The 16141-nt window shown below is 32.9% G+C and overlaps 1 protein-coding gene across 3 annotated transcripts in view; it reads left to right on the forward strand.

Moving 5' to 3' along the window:
• The window catches only part of LOC117122576 (furin-like), a 30706-nt gene extending 15811 nt beyond the window's left edge, over nt 1-14895 (forward strand). For 2 of the 3 annotated variants that reach the window (XM_033268194.1, XM_033268195.1), the window contains 7 exons: nt 801-973; nt 1827-2039; nt 2281-2381; nt 2801-2904; nt 5401-5518; nt 5611-5921; nt 11360-14895. In XM_033268194.1, the coding sequence (XP_033124085.1) occupies nt 801-973; nt 1827-2039; nt 2281-2381; nt 2801-2904; nt 5401-5518; nt 5611-5921; nt 11360-11856 (1517 nt within the window). In that variant the 3' untranslated portion in view covers nt 11857-14895. Of the gene's footprint in view, nt 1-800; nt 974-1826; nt 2040-2280; nt 2382-2800; nt 2905-5400; nt 5519-5610; nt 5922-7779; nt 8317-11359 lie in introns of those variants that run through there. The other variant, XM_033268196.1, reaches the window with a different exon arrangement.
• Nucleotides 14896-16141: the final 1246 nt, after the last annotated feature.

Genomic DNA, 16141 nt, shown 5'->3' on the forward strand with positions numbered 1-16141 from the left:
TACCTACTTGAATTAAAACATTTAGTATATAGTTCTGGCCTGCTAAGAATGACTATGGACTGATAACCGTAGTAGGCTATACTTACAGAACCTTGCTCACCGTTAGCTGCTACACAGATTTAGGCCTTTAGGGTAGAATATTGTTAAAAAGGTAGGCCTCTGTAAGTCAGAACTTAAAAATCCTCTACTAGGCTAGAGAATACTACTTCTGACTCCAGAGGCCTGAGCCATCCTCCTGAAAAGTTAAAGTTTTGTTGTATTTGTATGGTATGCCATCTAGTCTAAGCTTAATTTTTTTTTGCCATTGCCAAAATTAGTCTTAAATTATTAAATTATTCTAAATATTTTAGGCCCGTTTTATTAGGGAGGACTATTTTTAGTCATGCTTAACTAGTCGACGCGAGTGACTCAGTTTCGTGGCTCCAAAAATGTGAACATTTGATTGGTTGAAATTGTTTATTTCGGTCCGCCCATTTATCCAAATACGAAATATAAGATTACGTAATTCTTTTGGCATCCTGATGCCTGCATTCAGTGTTTTACAAGTCGTTTATTCCGTCTCTAAATTAACTTTCTCGTTTTTGGCGCTGTCTAGAATGAGAAAAATAATAAAAAATAAGAGACTTGTGGCAAGTCTAGGTCAGTGTAACTAATGTTTTGTTCATGTGTTCTCATTTTGTAATATACTGTAGCTTCTAAACTCTTATAATTTCACTTTTTTCGCAATTGTTTACCTAAAAAAATTTTTTGAAATTAATATCAGATAAAGACTAATGCCATGTTTTCATAAACTTTATCAGGTGTCCGTATGTTGGATGGTCAGGTTACGGATGTTGTGGAGGCCCGATCTCTGAGCCATGCCCCTCAACATGTCGACATCTACAGCTCAAGTTGGGGGCCAGATGATGATGGGAAGACTGTTGATGGTCCAGGCCCACTTGCAAAGAAGGCATTTAAAGATGGCATACAGAAAGTTAGTAGTTGCACATTTATTAATAAAAAGAAATACATAGCAATTGTATGATATTGCAACCGGAAAGTTAGCAGCAACAGAAATTATAATAATGAAGGTTTATAAATTCTAAAATGTTTCTGTAAAGTAATCAATATATACACCATTTTATCAAGTCTGTTTTGAAATAGTGCTGCCAACGTCTCGCAACATTTCACTGGGGGACATCCAGTGGCCTAGCCTAACTTAAGCAGCTAGCTAGTAGAACACTGGACACACACTGGTAATTATGTGGAGTGGTAGTTGCCAGGTTATTGGAAATTTACATTTCAAATTTAGCGAAATGGTGTATGTCTTATATTTTAAATTCATTTCTAAGGAAACATTAACATTTTTTCTATTATTAAGTGTAATAAAGGCTAAAAGCCACTGCTTAATTTTATATTAAAATAAGTTATTAGCTTTCAAATAAAAAAAAGTTTAAAGTCAAAAAGGACCCTAACATACTTATATATGGCAACTTGTACTTGTGGCGATTTGGATGGCTGTGCGGTTTAGGCAGGGGCGCTGCAACCTGCAGCCATAACATCGGCGCTAGTTTGAAATACACATAAAAATAATAAAAAATAATCAAAATAAATAATAATAATAATTAATAGATAATTGTTTATATTTTCATATTTAAATCAACCCATGCATAAAATGTTTACTTTTGCGGGGTGTTTTTGCTGTGTTTGAATAAATGCTGTTTGTTAATTTTCTTTGAAATTTGGGGCTGCCAAATCTGTAGGAACCATATTCTCCTTCGTTTCGCCAGCTGCCTTTTTTTGAGGAAATAAATAAATATATTATTATGTTCTGATTCATGTTTCAGGGAAGAAATGGCCTCGGCTCCATCTTTGTGTGGGCATCAGGCAATGGTGGTCGATCACATGATAGCTGCAGCTGCGATGGCTATACGAACACTGTTTACACACTGTCAATTAGTAGTGTATCAGAAAAAGGGACAGTGCCATGGTACTCGGAAAAATGTGCTTCGACTCTCGCCACAACATACAGTAGTGGTAGCGGAGCAGAAAAAGAAGTGGTTTGTACTTTTTTGCGTGTATATGTATTTTTTTTTTAGAATATGTCATGATTTTTCTCTTCCTCTTCCTCTTCTAATGTACATTATATTTATTTATATGCAGAGTTGTTATTTATTATTAATTTTTTTCTATAATTGTATAAAACAAAATAGTGCTTGAAGCCTCAAGTAACTGTAGTACAGTTTACATGCATGTGAAATATTTATGAATTTATATGTATCAATTTATGTACAATTGTAGATTACAACAGATCTGAATAAAAAATGCACAGAGCAGCACAGTGGAACATCGGCATCAGCCCCACTAGCAGCAGGTATCTGTGCCCTGGCATTGGAAGCAAAGTAAGTGATCTTACATGCCTAGCAACAATTAAAAAATGATATTTACCTGTACTTGCTTTTTTTCTGTGACTTTGAATATTTTAATAATATTTCTTTCTGCTTATAATTACCATATCAATCATCAATCTTTCATTTATACCATGTTGCATTAACAACAATAAAATTGTATCGTAAAATTGCTGCATTATAAATGTATTAATATTACTATTATTATTGTTATTATTACAGTAAATTATTATTGCTAATGTATTATTATTATTGTCTTGTATTTGCAACAAATAATCTGGAAAGTCTGGAATTTTTTTTTTCTTGAAATTATTTTCAAAAATATATAACAAATACAGTATATACATAAAAGATAGTTTCAACAATAATTTATGATTTTATCTTTCACCTCTATTTACAAAATGTTTTTGTAGCTCTAAACTTACATGGCGTGACTTGCAGCATATTATTGTGATGACCTCGAGGTCAGATGGCCTCCAAGCAGATGACTGGGCTACTAATGGTGCTGGCTACAAAGGTGAATGTAATATTAATTTGAAATATTCTACTTGTCTTGTAATTCTAGACATAATCTATAAATTCCCCACATAAAATTTTGTTATGATTTAATATTACTATACAATCGATAGGCTAGATACCAGCAAAATGGTGCATTTATGAGTTATGTGCTCGCATCCATTACTTATTAGCAGTATGAAAAGATATCAGTATGTGATACAATTACAGGACTCATTTTTTGGGGTTTAACTTTATGCTTTGAAGAGAATTGTCACAGAATTCTATTTTTCTACAATAAGCAACTTTCACTCATTGTTTGCAAATACTACCTACCGCACATTAAAACTCTACACAACACTACTAATTTGGATTATGTGATCAGCTGATTAACCGTAAAAGTCCAAAGTATCTTCTGGTAACGGAATTGTGTATTTCACTTAGTTCATCTCAGTATGATACAAATATAATATTTGTAGTTTAAACACTAGCCTAGATAGAGCTTATTGGTACCAGAGATAACGCTAATAAAACATAACATAGGTAGGCAAGCCTATTTGTGCTGCGCAAATGTTAACCCTAGAATAGTATGTTGAATGAATAAATTTATTTCGAAAATCAAATCACATAAAAACAAGAACAAGAAAATTTCAAACTAGACTTACTATGTCTGTACAACTAAACATTGGGCTTTTCCTCAATTGCCATATTCAAAAATGATGTTGAAATGGAAAAACACACAAAAACAAAAATACTAAATACTACTAAAGAAAATTATGAAGTAAAAAAAAAACCATGACAACCAACTTCATGACTAACACAACATTAGTGAGACTCAAACTATAGCTGCAATAATAATAGCAAGGGTGATATGGAAACACATAACCATTGCGTGCTATATGAGCTAACCCTGTGTAGGTCAGTGCATTTGTAGTTCCAGTAATTCAGTGATTGAAAGCTAAAATTATTTATGCATATCAGGTTAATTTTGTGTTTAACCTAGCTGCAGTTGATTTAAACACTTTAGAAAACGTAAATTGCATTAATTATATAATTTAATCAACTGTCCAATAAAATTATTTAAATGGTCCTTATATCAACACACTACTCCAGATTGTCACCAAAATTTAATAATTTCTTCAAGTTTTATTTTGAGTCAGTTTTTGAGATATTTAGGTCTGGGACGTTCCACTTAAAATGACCCCAAACTTCACACCTAAATCTGTATCGTCACCAAAGTTTAATAATTTCTTTCTTGTAACTTTCCCGAAAGTTTCATGCAGATCACTTTATCTGTTTTTGAAACATCTGGTTTTCGACGTTTTCCTATGAATGGTCCTCATATCCACACACTACTTCAAATCGTCACAAAAATTTAATCATTTCTTTACTAGACCTGGACAAACTATTATAGAAAGTTTCATTTAGACCCAATGATATGTTTTTAGAGATATGTAGGTCCAAAAAACATATCTCTAAAAACATATAAATGGGTGTAAATGAAGTGTTTTTAGAGATACAGTATGTAGGTCTGGACGTCAGAAATTAAAATGACGCTCACGTTTACACCCTAAATTAGATTGTCACCAACACATAATAATTTCTTCCTTGTAACTTGGTTAAACTTTCCTGAAAATTTCATTCAGATCAGTTGACCCATTTTTGAAATATCTGGTGTACAGTGTTTGCCTTTAAATCCCTTTAATTGGTTCTCACATCCGCACCCCACTCCAGATTGACACTAGATATTAGGAGGCACATCCTTGATATATGGTTTATGCTTCGACATAATATGGAAAAGATCCAAGTATGGAAAGGGACAAAAGTGCCGGGCGGAAAAACCCAGTGCAAAAGATAAGAAAATCGATATAGAAGAAAAGAGGAAAAACAAATCAGAACAAAAACATTGACTTTTCCAGCTAAAGCTGGGAAAAACCAAATATACACAATGATAGCAAAATTCCAAGGATACGTGTGCCTAGTTTTCTCTTTTTACAATATGCAGTTAAATTTCAAGAATATACTGTTATGATAATAATTGTGAATTAACTGAAATCATGCAATACAAAAATCTGTTCTTGTAATATTATGTTACACTGATGGATGATTTTGTAAACAACAAATAATAAACTCCATTGCAAGACTCCTCCAAGCTTTTAAACAAATTAGCGGTTGCCAGTTGTAAAAAAAGCAAATTCTAATTCTCTTAAATCCATAAGTTAAAAATATAACATATATTGTAGGCCTAGATACAAGCCAGGTTTTTCTCCCAAGGGCTAATTTATATTAATTGGACCTTTGCCTAGACCTAGCTCAGTGGTACAGTTGTCCAATGAATATATCGTAAAGGTGGCTCCAGGGGAAGAGGTCCAATGTCCCTAACAAGAATGTAAGTGGGCATAATAGAGCATTGCTCAAAATCTCTCAGAAGTGGTCCACCATGTAAAATGTAAAAAAATACATATAATTTTGATATTTTTGTTTTAATTCTAAATAATAATTTGTTTTTGGTTTATAGTGAGTCATGCATATGGCTTTGGTTTAATGGACGCTGGGGCGATGGTTGCAATGGCAGAGCGATGGAACATAGTTCCTCAGCAACATATCTGCACAGAAGAAGCAGTTACAAATTCAAGGTACACCGGCAATAATAATAAAGTTAAAGTAACTGTTATTGCTATTTAAATTATAACTCTTTGGTTACCATTTATTTTGTCCATTTCTGTAGGACAATCCCATCAACTGGATCGTTGATTCTAAAGTACAATACAACTGGATGCATGGATTCAGCTAACTCTGTACGTTACTTGGAACATGTCCAGGCCAGGTTGTCTGTGAACTTCAACATCCGCGGTGATCTTGTAATCTTCTTGACATCTCCAATGGGAACGAGGTCAAATCTTCTGACAAAACGGATCAAGGACTTCTCTGACAAGGGGTTCAGTAATTGGGATTTCATGACCACGCACAACTGGGGAGAAGATCCTCGTGGAGTCTGGACATTGGAGATAAAAAATGTTGGCAAACAGGCTAATTATGGTGAGCTCTGAATTTTGTGGTTTTTTTAGTCATATAACAGCGCTTTATTTTTTTTTTAAACTTTTAAATTTTATGATTTCATCTGTGAGGCATATCTAAATCCCTGATTTTGCCATATCAGGGAGGCCATGCAGATAAACTTTTTATTTTGATATAAAATGCATTAAAAAATTAAAATTTCGATGTTTTAAAGCCAAAAATTATCTGAAGACATTTGTAAATTTAGGGAGGAATTGCGCACAGCAAACAACAATAAAAAAATTGAGGTGCTCATTTATGATTCTTAAAGTCTTGTCCAATGATCACAAAATTTATGTCTCTTGTGTATACAGTTTAAAGGTTTCAATTTGTGTTACCATATTAAACATATTCAATATCTAGTCATCCAAAGGATTCAATCCAATCTTTGACTTTAAGGCACATTTTACAAAGTCTCAATGTGCCATTGTGATGATGGCTTTGAGAATTTGTGCTTTAGCGTACTGTTCGTCAAACTCAACTCAATACTGATAAACAGTGTGTAGACTTTGTCAAGAGAATTTATTAACTAGGGGAAGAAAGAAGAAATATGAATTATTTGTATTTTTATTATTTGTTACATAAAGGGATGGGGATGGGAATGAAAATCCTTTGAGTGTACTTCGGTGTTGGGTGTGAATGATATAGATTATATTTGTTGTATAATGATAGTCAGCTTTATGGTCTGTGTGTTTACCCACATGAAATTTAAGCACCTCTTATCATTTTTACAGTAATGTTCACTCACCTTGTTTACTTTTAGTGTTTATTATTGAACATAGCTTACTTCAAGTGGAAAGATTCGCACTTTGCCACACATCCTGCACATGAGATCATGTGTTTAAGCCATGCACAATGTTTTCTCATATTAAAGTAAATCTCCACTTACATTGTAGAACCACTAAGTTTAATTATGGCACCAATGATCAGATGGTCATTTTTCTGACATTTCTCTAGTTTCTTTGGCCATTTGTCAAAACATGTTTATATAAAATACATTATTTTTTAGTTTTATCCTGTCTTGTCCTTGGAATTGGGTGAACATACGGCTTCGGCCGTGTATAATCATTCTTGTCCAACCAATTTCAAGCTGAATTACTAATTTTACTCTATTCATTTCAAAGTATGTACTCTTCCAGATTATCTACCACACCATGATCTATTTCCTGTTATTTCCTGTTTATTACCCTTTCTGAAGATAGATTGTTGAGTTTGCTTGTAGTATTTTAAAGACAAAGCTAGTTCCTTTGATGTGGATAATTGCTTTATGATTTCAACTTTATTGTGGATATTTATGATGTGGAAAATTGATGGCTAGTTATGAACTATTAATTCAGTATTTTGGTTGGTTTAGGTGTCGGTCTGAATTTTCTTATAGATTTCCAGTTGCAATAATTTTTTATCTTAATTGTAAATGTAGATTATTTATGTGTTTAGTGGGTTTGTGATGTTGTTTTGTAATGTTTTTTCTCCCCTTTTCTTCGTATTTCGTATTTCGTAAGCCAAATTCCAGTCCTTATTTTACTACCATATTACTTTTTGGTTTACTAAAGGTATTAGAAATATGATCTGTTAGCTGTCCGTTAATGTCAATCATTCTTTCTATTATCTATTGTTTAACCATAGAATTGAAATATCGTAGACAGTAGTAAATAGTTACACATTTTAAAATGCTATTATTTCCTTAGTAACTTTCTGTTAAAAAATCTTGCATTTTAGTATTTTTTATTTTCTTATAGCGCTATACTGTGAATTTTGCATAACACTTGAATATAATTTTTTTTCTTGATCACCTTGTTGTTTTGAGAGCATGCTTTGTTGTTTTCCTTGTCTGTCCTAGGTTCTGTTCAGGAAAGCACTTTGCTTCTCTATGGCACCCAATTGGACTCGCGTCTTGATAGAGTTGGCAACCGAACGTGTGACGAGCCATACAATTTGGTTGTCTCGCTGCATAACTCCACCCACTTAATGAATGAATGCAAGAGCAACGGAGGATGTATTATTAGTCAGAATTTTTCTTATATCATACTTTTTTCTATGCTTTTTGGTATAGCATATAATATTCTTCTACAGAATTTTGGTTATTTCTATGTGCTATACTAGTGTAGGATTAACTAATTAAATTAAATAGGAAAAAAATAGGTCTTTCATGGTGTACAAGCTGGATACCATAGTATGGAATACTATATTATAGGTGTGGAATAGCTTGCCTATCTTTGTTCGTGAGTCTCCTTCTGTTGAGATATTTAAAAATCGTCTCAAGACTCATCTCTTTAGTTTATTTTAATTTGCAAATTTCTAGCGCATAGAGACCTATGTATTTTGCGCTTTACAAATCCAAATTATTATTATTATTATTATATACTGTACTTTAAGAGCAGTTATGTTTGCTTTATGATTTCTTTTGATATATTTATTCATAATTTTTTATTTCCCTTTTTATTTAATGTTTAATGTATTGTTTCTTAATTTTGTGGTATACAAGCTGGAATACTATATACTTTAAGAGTAGTTATAGTTACCTTGCACTTTGAATTCACTCTATCGGTACCTTAGAAATTTTAATTGATTTAGATATTTTTTTTTTTAAGTTTTAAATATTTTTATAGTTATCCAAAATTAGTATATTTAAAATGATCTTGCTTTCTGATTGCTTTTGATATAGTTGTCCATAATTTTTAATTTCTGTTTTACTTAATGTATTATTATGATGTGAGTTTGCTTCAGGAAAATATCACTCCTATAATTAATGTATTGTTTCTTAAGTAGAGTGCTTCCTAATATCAGCCTAGCTGGAAGGGTACTATAACAATATTTGAAATTAAAAAATTTTGCATATTATTTAGAAATTACAAGATTTATAAAATACCTAAATAATATTGCTCAGTATATACATTCCATTAAGATATTTTATTATATGATATTTTTTATTGTCAAAACTATTTTTTAAAATCAATACTTTTATAATGATATTTATTTTAAAAATTATTATTCAGTTATTAATGATGTTTGAAGTTGAATGGTTTATAATTTTATTATTAATTAAAGAAACAAAAAAACAATTTTAAAGGCAGACTGTTCTATCCCAAATTTATTTTTATCAAGTACTATACAAAGCAATATATTTTATATAACAATTTTAGTAAAATTCCAAGGGGCGATGTGTACGGTGGTGGCGCCAGGATTTGCTGATGTGTGGTTGGGGGGGGGGGGTCTGAGGTCCCCGACGAAGGGTCTGAGGTCCATGACGAAAAAAAGTGGGCGTGGTCAGACATCGCTCAAAATCTCTTGAAAGTGATCCAGGGGGTGAAGCCCCTGAAAAATAACACAATTTTGGGGTTTCAAAGGTTTATTTAATTAATTTTGGAGTCTACAGATTCTCCCCCCCCCCCCCTGTCACCACCCTGAATATATAAACAAATTAAACTAAAAATTGCCACATTAAACTGTATTTTTCCTAATTTTTTGTAATATATGCAAATAATATTAATTGTGTATTTCAATGTACTGAAAAATGTATTTTTATGCTGTCCTAAGATTTTGTATAATTTCTATGAATGTACAGGTTTTCATATTTTCAGAGCTGCATAGTACAACTTCAGAAATATTGGAAATTATAACTTTGTAGGCTATATGAAATAATTTTAATTCATGTTGTTTAGTAATTTCTCAGTGGTTTACGTTTGTGTGTCAATAATGTTGGGACCTCTCATTGAGTCATATAGACTGTAGCTTCTTAAGAAAACCCATTTTTATTGAGGCAAATAAAATGAATAAAAATGAAATAAGGGTTCTGAAGGCGAATTTTAGGAGGCGCAATTTTTGAATCTCAAGGTCAATTTACTTGGAGCAATTAGCCAAATTTAAATGTTTCACTTCCAAATATAAGCTTTTGCTCGAGCAATGGACTTTCTGCTATTCCCGCCACTTGAATATTGTGTCTAAAGTTTCACTAAACAATAGAGAAAATATATGTATTCATGTGCGTTTGTGGGACAACACTTGTGTTTGTGGCACATGCGTGTATTCCTGGCCTTGTTCTGATTGGTCAGTTGTTAAGTTTGGTTGACACTCCAGAAAGGTCCAATGCAAAGGGCCGGATTTAGTGGTCGTCGGGTTGGCCCCAGCCCCCCCTCCCTTTGGAAAGTAAAAAAAAAGGGGAAAAAAGAAAGAAAGAAAAAGAAAAAAATTGATCGCCTGAAACGCCTCTGAGGTTATTTTCAGGTGTCTAGAAACATATTTCGCGGGAATTCCCCCGGACCCCCTAGGGTAGTGTTGTCTCGATCAGCCCCATTTTCGTACCCTCCCCCCCTTTTAGACATCTCTGGATCTGCCCCTGATTGTGGCACAGTGATGTTCTTCCTTTGAAGTGAGATGCCTCAGGAAGAAGATGCCTACAGTAGTTCTAAAGTCTTGGTATTAGGAGATAACTAGCTGTTTGTAAAAATTGAAAGTCTAGTAGAGTAAATATTTCTCTGGTATCTGGCTGCCAAATATTGATGAGTGAAATGATTTGAAATAATTTGTGCATTTTGTAATCTATAAAATTTTCATAAGCTGTGAAATTTTACATTGGTTTCTGATACTGTTTAACAATGGCTTCTAATTGTGTTATACGAAGATACTTCCGCTGCTGCTATAGAGGGTGGCTTATGGAAAATTTTATGAATGAAAGAAATATATGTTTTTTTCAAACATGACTGTCATTTCTTTTTTGTATTAAAGTTTGAATAAATTAATCATTATGAAGACTTTCAAATTCTGATTTATTTTGTAATACAGCGAATTAATTTGACAGTTTACTTTAAATTATTGGCATTATGTTATTGATGGTATATCATAGTAATATAGTTACTTGGACCAAATTAGTAAATTGATTTTGAATATGGTGCTTGTGTTTCTACTACAAATTTAATCAAAGATTCCTGTAAAATGCAGATACGATGTGGCAGATGTAAGTGAGTGACAGCTCAAAACATCAATATAACTGCTTTTTTTTGTAAGTGGAAGCAGTTTGGTGCAGTGGAATGGTTTGGTTTCCCAACTGCCCAACCACAAGATCAGGGTTTCAATCCTTCGCTGGGCATTTTGCTTGTGTCCTTGAGCAAGGCACTTTATGTACATTGCTATAGTCTACCCAGCTGTATCAATGGGTACCAGCATATTGCTGGGAGTAACCTGTGGTGGACCAGCGTCCCACCAAGAGAGTGAGAGTATCACACTGTCATCCGCTTCACGCTACAGAAACGGGATAAGCTGCAACCCTATGAGCCCTGTGGCTCAGCAAGGATTTACTTTGGTTTTGTAAAATAGTCAAACCTCATAATTAAAATATAAATTTGAATAAATATATTTATTAAACAATTTTTATAAACATAATTTGTGTTACCAAAATTTGATTTTTTTAAAAAATCTAATAGGTACGCTGACTCATTGGTCTCTCATACTCTTCGGTACTACATCTCATCCACTAGAGGCTCACGTTGGTCCCAAGGAATGTTCCAGTGGCTACTACCTGTCCGTGACAGCCTCCGAAAACGGAACCCTTGTGAACAGTTGTACACAATGTCACCACTCATGTCAGAGTTGCTTTGGTGTCGGCAGCTCCGACTGCATCGAGTGTAATGTCAACTACAACAAACGTGACACGTATTGCGTGTATGTCTTCTTCTCAACGGATCATCTATTTGGTGAATCTTTGGTTGCACTCGTTGTTATCGTAATCTTCATGTCCATTGTACTCATGTGTTGCTTTCAAGCATTTTTCAGAGGACATTGCTGCAAGAGAAAGCTGGTTAGTGCAGAAGTTGCAATGCAGAAAAGTAAACTCCTTGAAGCAGATGAATGGGAAACAGGTCTGGATATGAATGATGTTATTTACGAAGACCAAGACCAGAATTCGGAACCAGCACGATAGTGTAAAAAAAACTCTTAAGAATGAGATGCAAACCATGGTGATTTTAAGAACTTCATTTGTTCATTTTCAGAAACATTTGACTTGGTAAGATTGTCAGTGTAGAATGTTATTCCTGAAGATGAACGAATGAAATTGAAATATAGCATCATAAAGGCTTAAATTTTTGTTTCTGTTTTGAGCTTTGTCCAATTCTTACATAAGAGTTTAGAGACAATTACGATGGCGTGTTTGCGTCAGAAATAAAATATTGCAAATTGATGTTTGCCCTACCTGACATGTTATAGTACTGAATACTCTGTGCTTTCCCAAATGTGTGCTAAAAAATGAATCTCGCAAGTGATTTCGGTGGGAATCGAACCCATGACCTCCAGATAGACAGCCTGGCATTTTAACCACTCGACCAACAAGATTGCTCTTGGTGGCTTTTGATTAATCGATCCCCAACTAGCAGCGGGTACTGCAATGCTATTACGATGACGTGTTTGTGTCAGGAGAAATATTAGGAATCAATGTTTGCCCTACACTGCAACTGCCATGGGGGCCAGCCAAAGTTTCTAATTTCAAATATTTGAAAATTGGACAAAATAGGAACATTTTTAAAATCCAAACTGCCAAATTTTATGTGAAGGATACAGGTACCTGTGATTTGCCGATATATGGGTATGAAATGACATGATGCCCATTATGGATGTGATATGACATCATCATTCCCATATATGGGCAGTTCACACAAGTTTGTTAAAAAATCTTGGTAGTAGTGTGGTTAGAGCTTCATGACAGCACATTTTATATTCATTTTTGGTGAAAACTGTCTTTCAAGTCTTTCAATTTTTGTATGGAAAAATAGTTGGTAAATTTTGTACTACAAATTGTGTCATGTGTGCAGTAGCTAAAATAATGCTCTTGAAAATGTGTATATTTCAAATAAAAGTATTTCAAATATGTGCACGAAATGGGAGCATTTGATTGTGCTGTAACTGTAAGATTTATTACATAATGCCGTCACATGCAGTCATCTGTACAAAGGAGAATGTTGATTCCTTTTTGTTTTCTGAATGTTAGGATTTGGATTGGCCCGAATCTATGTTGTGCAGGAACGCACAAAAGTTCACAAATATCAGTGTACAGCTATACCTAAAATTACTTTAAAATTTCAACACAAATAAATACATATCATTTATATACAGAAATGAGTTATACTCTAAATGATATACAACATCTATATTATTATAATGAAATTCGGTTTTGGTTTTGTGTATGACTATATGAATGAGAGGTGATCATAAACTAAACCAGTACAGTATATGGAAATTCACTTTTAGTTCCGTATATATGACTATAGGAATGAGAGACGATCATAAACTAAACCAGTACAGTGTATGGAAATTCACTTTTGGTTTTGTATATGACTATAGGAATGAAAGACGTCATAAACTAAACCAGTACAGTATAAGGATATTTACTTTTGGTTTTGTATATGATTATTGGAATGAGAGATGATCGTATACCAAACCAGTAGAGTTTAAGGAAATTTACTTTTGTTTTGTATATGACGATAGGAATGAGAGAAAATCATATACAAAACCAGTACAGTATAAGGAAATTTAGTTTTGGTTTTGTATATGACTACAGGAATGAGAGACGATCATAAACGAAACTAGAACAGTATAAGTAAATTTACTTTTGTTTTGAATATGACTATAGAATTGAGAGAAAATCATTTACAAAACCTGTACAGTATAAGGAAATTCACTTTTGGTTTTGTATATGAGTATAGGAATGAGAGACGATCATAAACTAAACCAGTACAGTATAAGTAAATTTACTTTTGTATATGACTATAAAAATGAGAGAAAATCATATACAAAACCAGTACAGTATAAGGAAATGTACTTTTGGTTTTGTATATGACTGTACGAATGAGAGATGATCATAAACTAAACCAGTACAGAATAAGTAAATTTACTTTTGGTTTTGTATATGAAAATCATATACAAAACCAGTACAGTATACGGAATTTCACTTTTGGTTTTGTATATGATTATAGGAATCAGAAATTATCATATACCCAACCAGTACAGTATAAGGAATTTCACGTTTGGTTGTGTATAAGACTATAGGAATGAGAAATGATCATATAAAACTGGTACAGTATAAGGAAATTTACTTTTGGTTTTGTATATGATTATAGGAATGAGATGATCATATACAAAACCAACAACATAAACTTTATATTCCTTCAGCACCCCACCCCACAGAAAAAAAAACCCCTGTAATCATATTTTTCCCAATATTTAATGCACTACTAGAAATTTTGCATATTTTATATTTTATTTACAGCATTTGCACCATCAAGCACAAACATATTTTACTAATAAAGTCTGTACAGTATATTAATTATTGAAAAGTATAGTGTAAAATAATTGTTTACAGTGTTATCTACTTTTTAATAATGTTTGATCATAATATTAGCCTAATATCTGTACTACTGTTATTGTCTAGTCTGGTTACATTATTATTAGTGGTTCTTTGTAAATGTAACTGTGAAAATGTAATGAATAATCTACTAATTATTTTGTAATCATTTGTAGTCGTACCTCTCTTGCAGTTTAATGGGTTAGAATGTTGGTTGCATCAGTAAATTATTTTTTTAGACAACAGTGGTTTCTTGTTCATCCAACAGGAGAAATTTAATCTTGACACACAGTAGCACCACCACTGACTAGGCCTATTCATTTTTACTATTATTTTTGATGTATGATTATTTATATAATACATAACACTTTTTAAAAAATTGTGAAACTACTGTTTTTGGGACAGTTATTAACAGGAGGTAAATATAGTAGTGAATGCTGACTAAAAGAGGATCATTGTGTTTTTAATTGGATATATACTGTATTTTTGAATTATTTAAACTATATTGTAATTCATTTACATTCAATTTTACTTGCATTATTTATGGAGTATATTCTATAAAACCTGTATTCGTTTACAGTTGTATGTTTTAATTAATAAAATTATAAAAATGGCAATACTGTACAGTAGTGTGAAGTCTATAAAAAGTTTCAATTAACAGCTTTCACTAAAGGGTGCAATTTAATAAATGCAGTTAAAAATTAAAATGAGACAGAGATGTGCTGTATTATATACTCCTTTTACACTGCAAGCAAAACTCCGGACACAACTCGGGATTTTACAATACCCGGTCTAGAAATTCCCGAGTTGTGGTTAGTGTAAACGGCAAAAAATACTACCCGGGTTGCCAAACGTCCCAGGTTCGATGTGCGGGACGCAATTGGCGTTGGACTAAATCCTCTAAAATTTTTGTAAGCGCCGCGGAGCTTATTCGAGCATTTACAGTACAGTAAATGAAACCAGTTAAAATGTATGCTTTGGCATAGCTTTCTGATAACGTTCAAATTGTGAATTTTAAGTCCTGTACGTATTTATGGTTCTACAGAATAACGTTTACAACACCTAACTGTAACGTTATTATAACCTAATACAGTATTGAATAGCTGGGTTATGCTACATCCGAATAACAGAACAAGCACATTTTTGAACATTTCATTTAATATAAATAGGTAAAATCACCATCTTGTTAGACTGTTTATCTGTAAATATCTGAATATTTATCCATTATAGTCCAGGATATTACATTGCTGTGTCCTACGCGCAGCAATGTAATTTACCAGATTGAAGATTTTTTTCTGCAAAAGAAACATTCCATGTGATTCTGTATACATTTTCAACACACAATTTTTAACTGGACTTGTGGATGGGGATGGTTAAGTGAGAGTTCAATGATTAAGTGAGGAGTTAGCTGGTAAAATAAGGTGCTATTAGGCGACGTCAACTATTTTAGCGTAATATTTGAATTTGGAGGCGCGAGTCACTGGCTGTGATCGAAATGTAGAAAGGCGAATTGAACAAAATAACCATTGGAATAATTTAAAGAAATTGAGTTTAATTGAAATATTTATTATTATGCTGACTTTCATCTCACATTGGAGTACAGTACTGGTTTGTCAAGACGGTGTACGGTAAGAATGGCCCCGGAAAAAATGGCCCAGGAAATAATGGCCCCGGAAAAAATGGCCCCGGTAAAAATGGCCAAGTAGGTAAAAATGGCCCCCAATATAAAATTCTGTATAAAAACTGCTTTTTTTTTGCATTTTTGAACTGAAATAATTCAATTTTTATAAAGAATCTAACTAACATCAAGTAAATTCATGATGAATAAAAAGAGTAGCCGCGTTAGTCTTATGTACAACAAGATAAAATG

This window comes from Anneissia japonica, unplaced genomic scaffold (assembly GCF_011630105.1).
Source record: "Anneissia japonica isolate Jap-2015-1 unplaced genomic scaffold, ASM1163010v1 scaffold1889_len2455224_cov183, whole genome shotgun sequence".
Classification (NCBI taxonomy): domain Eukaryota; kingdom Metazoa; phylum Echinodermata; class Crinoidea; order Comatulida; family Comatulidae; genus Anneissia; species Anneissia japonica.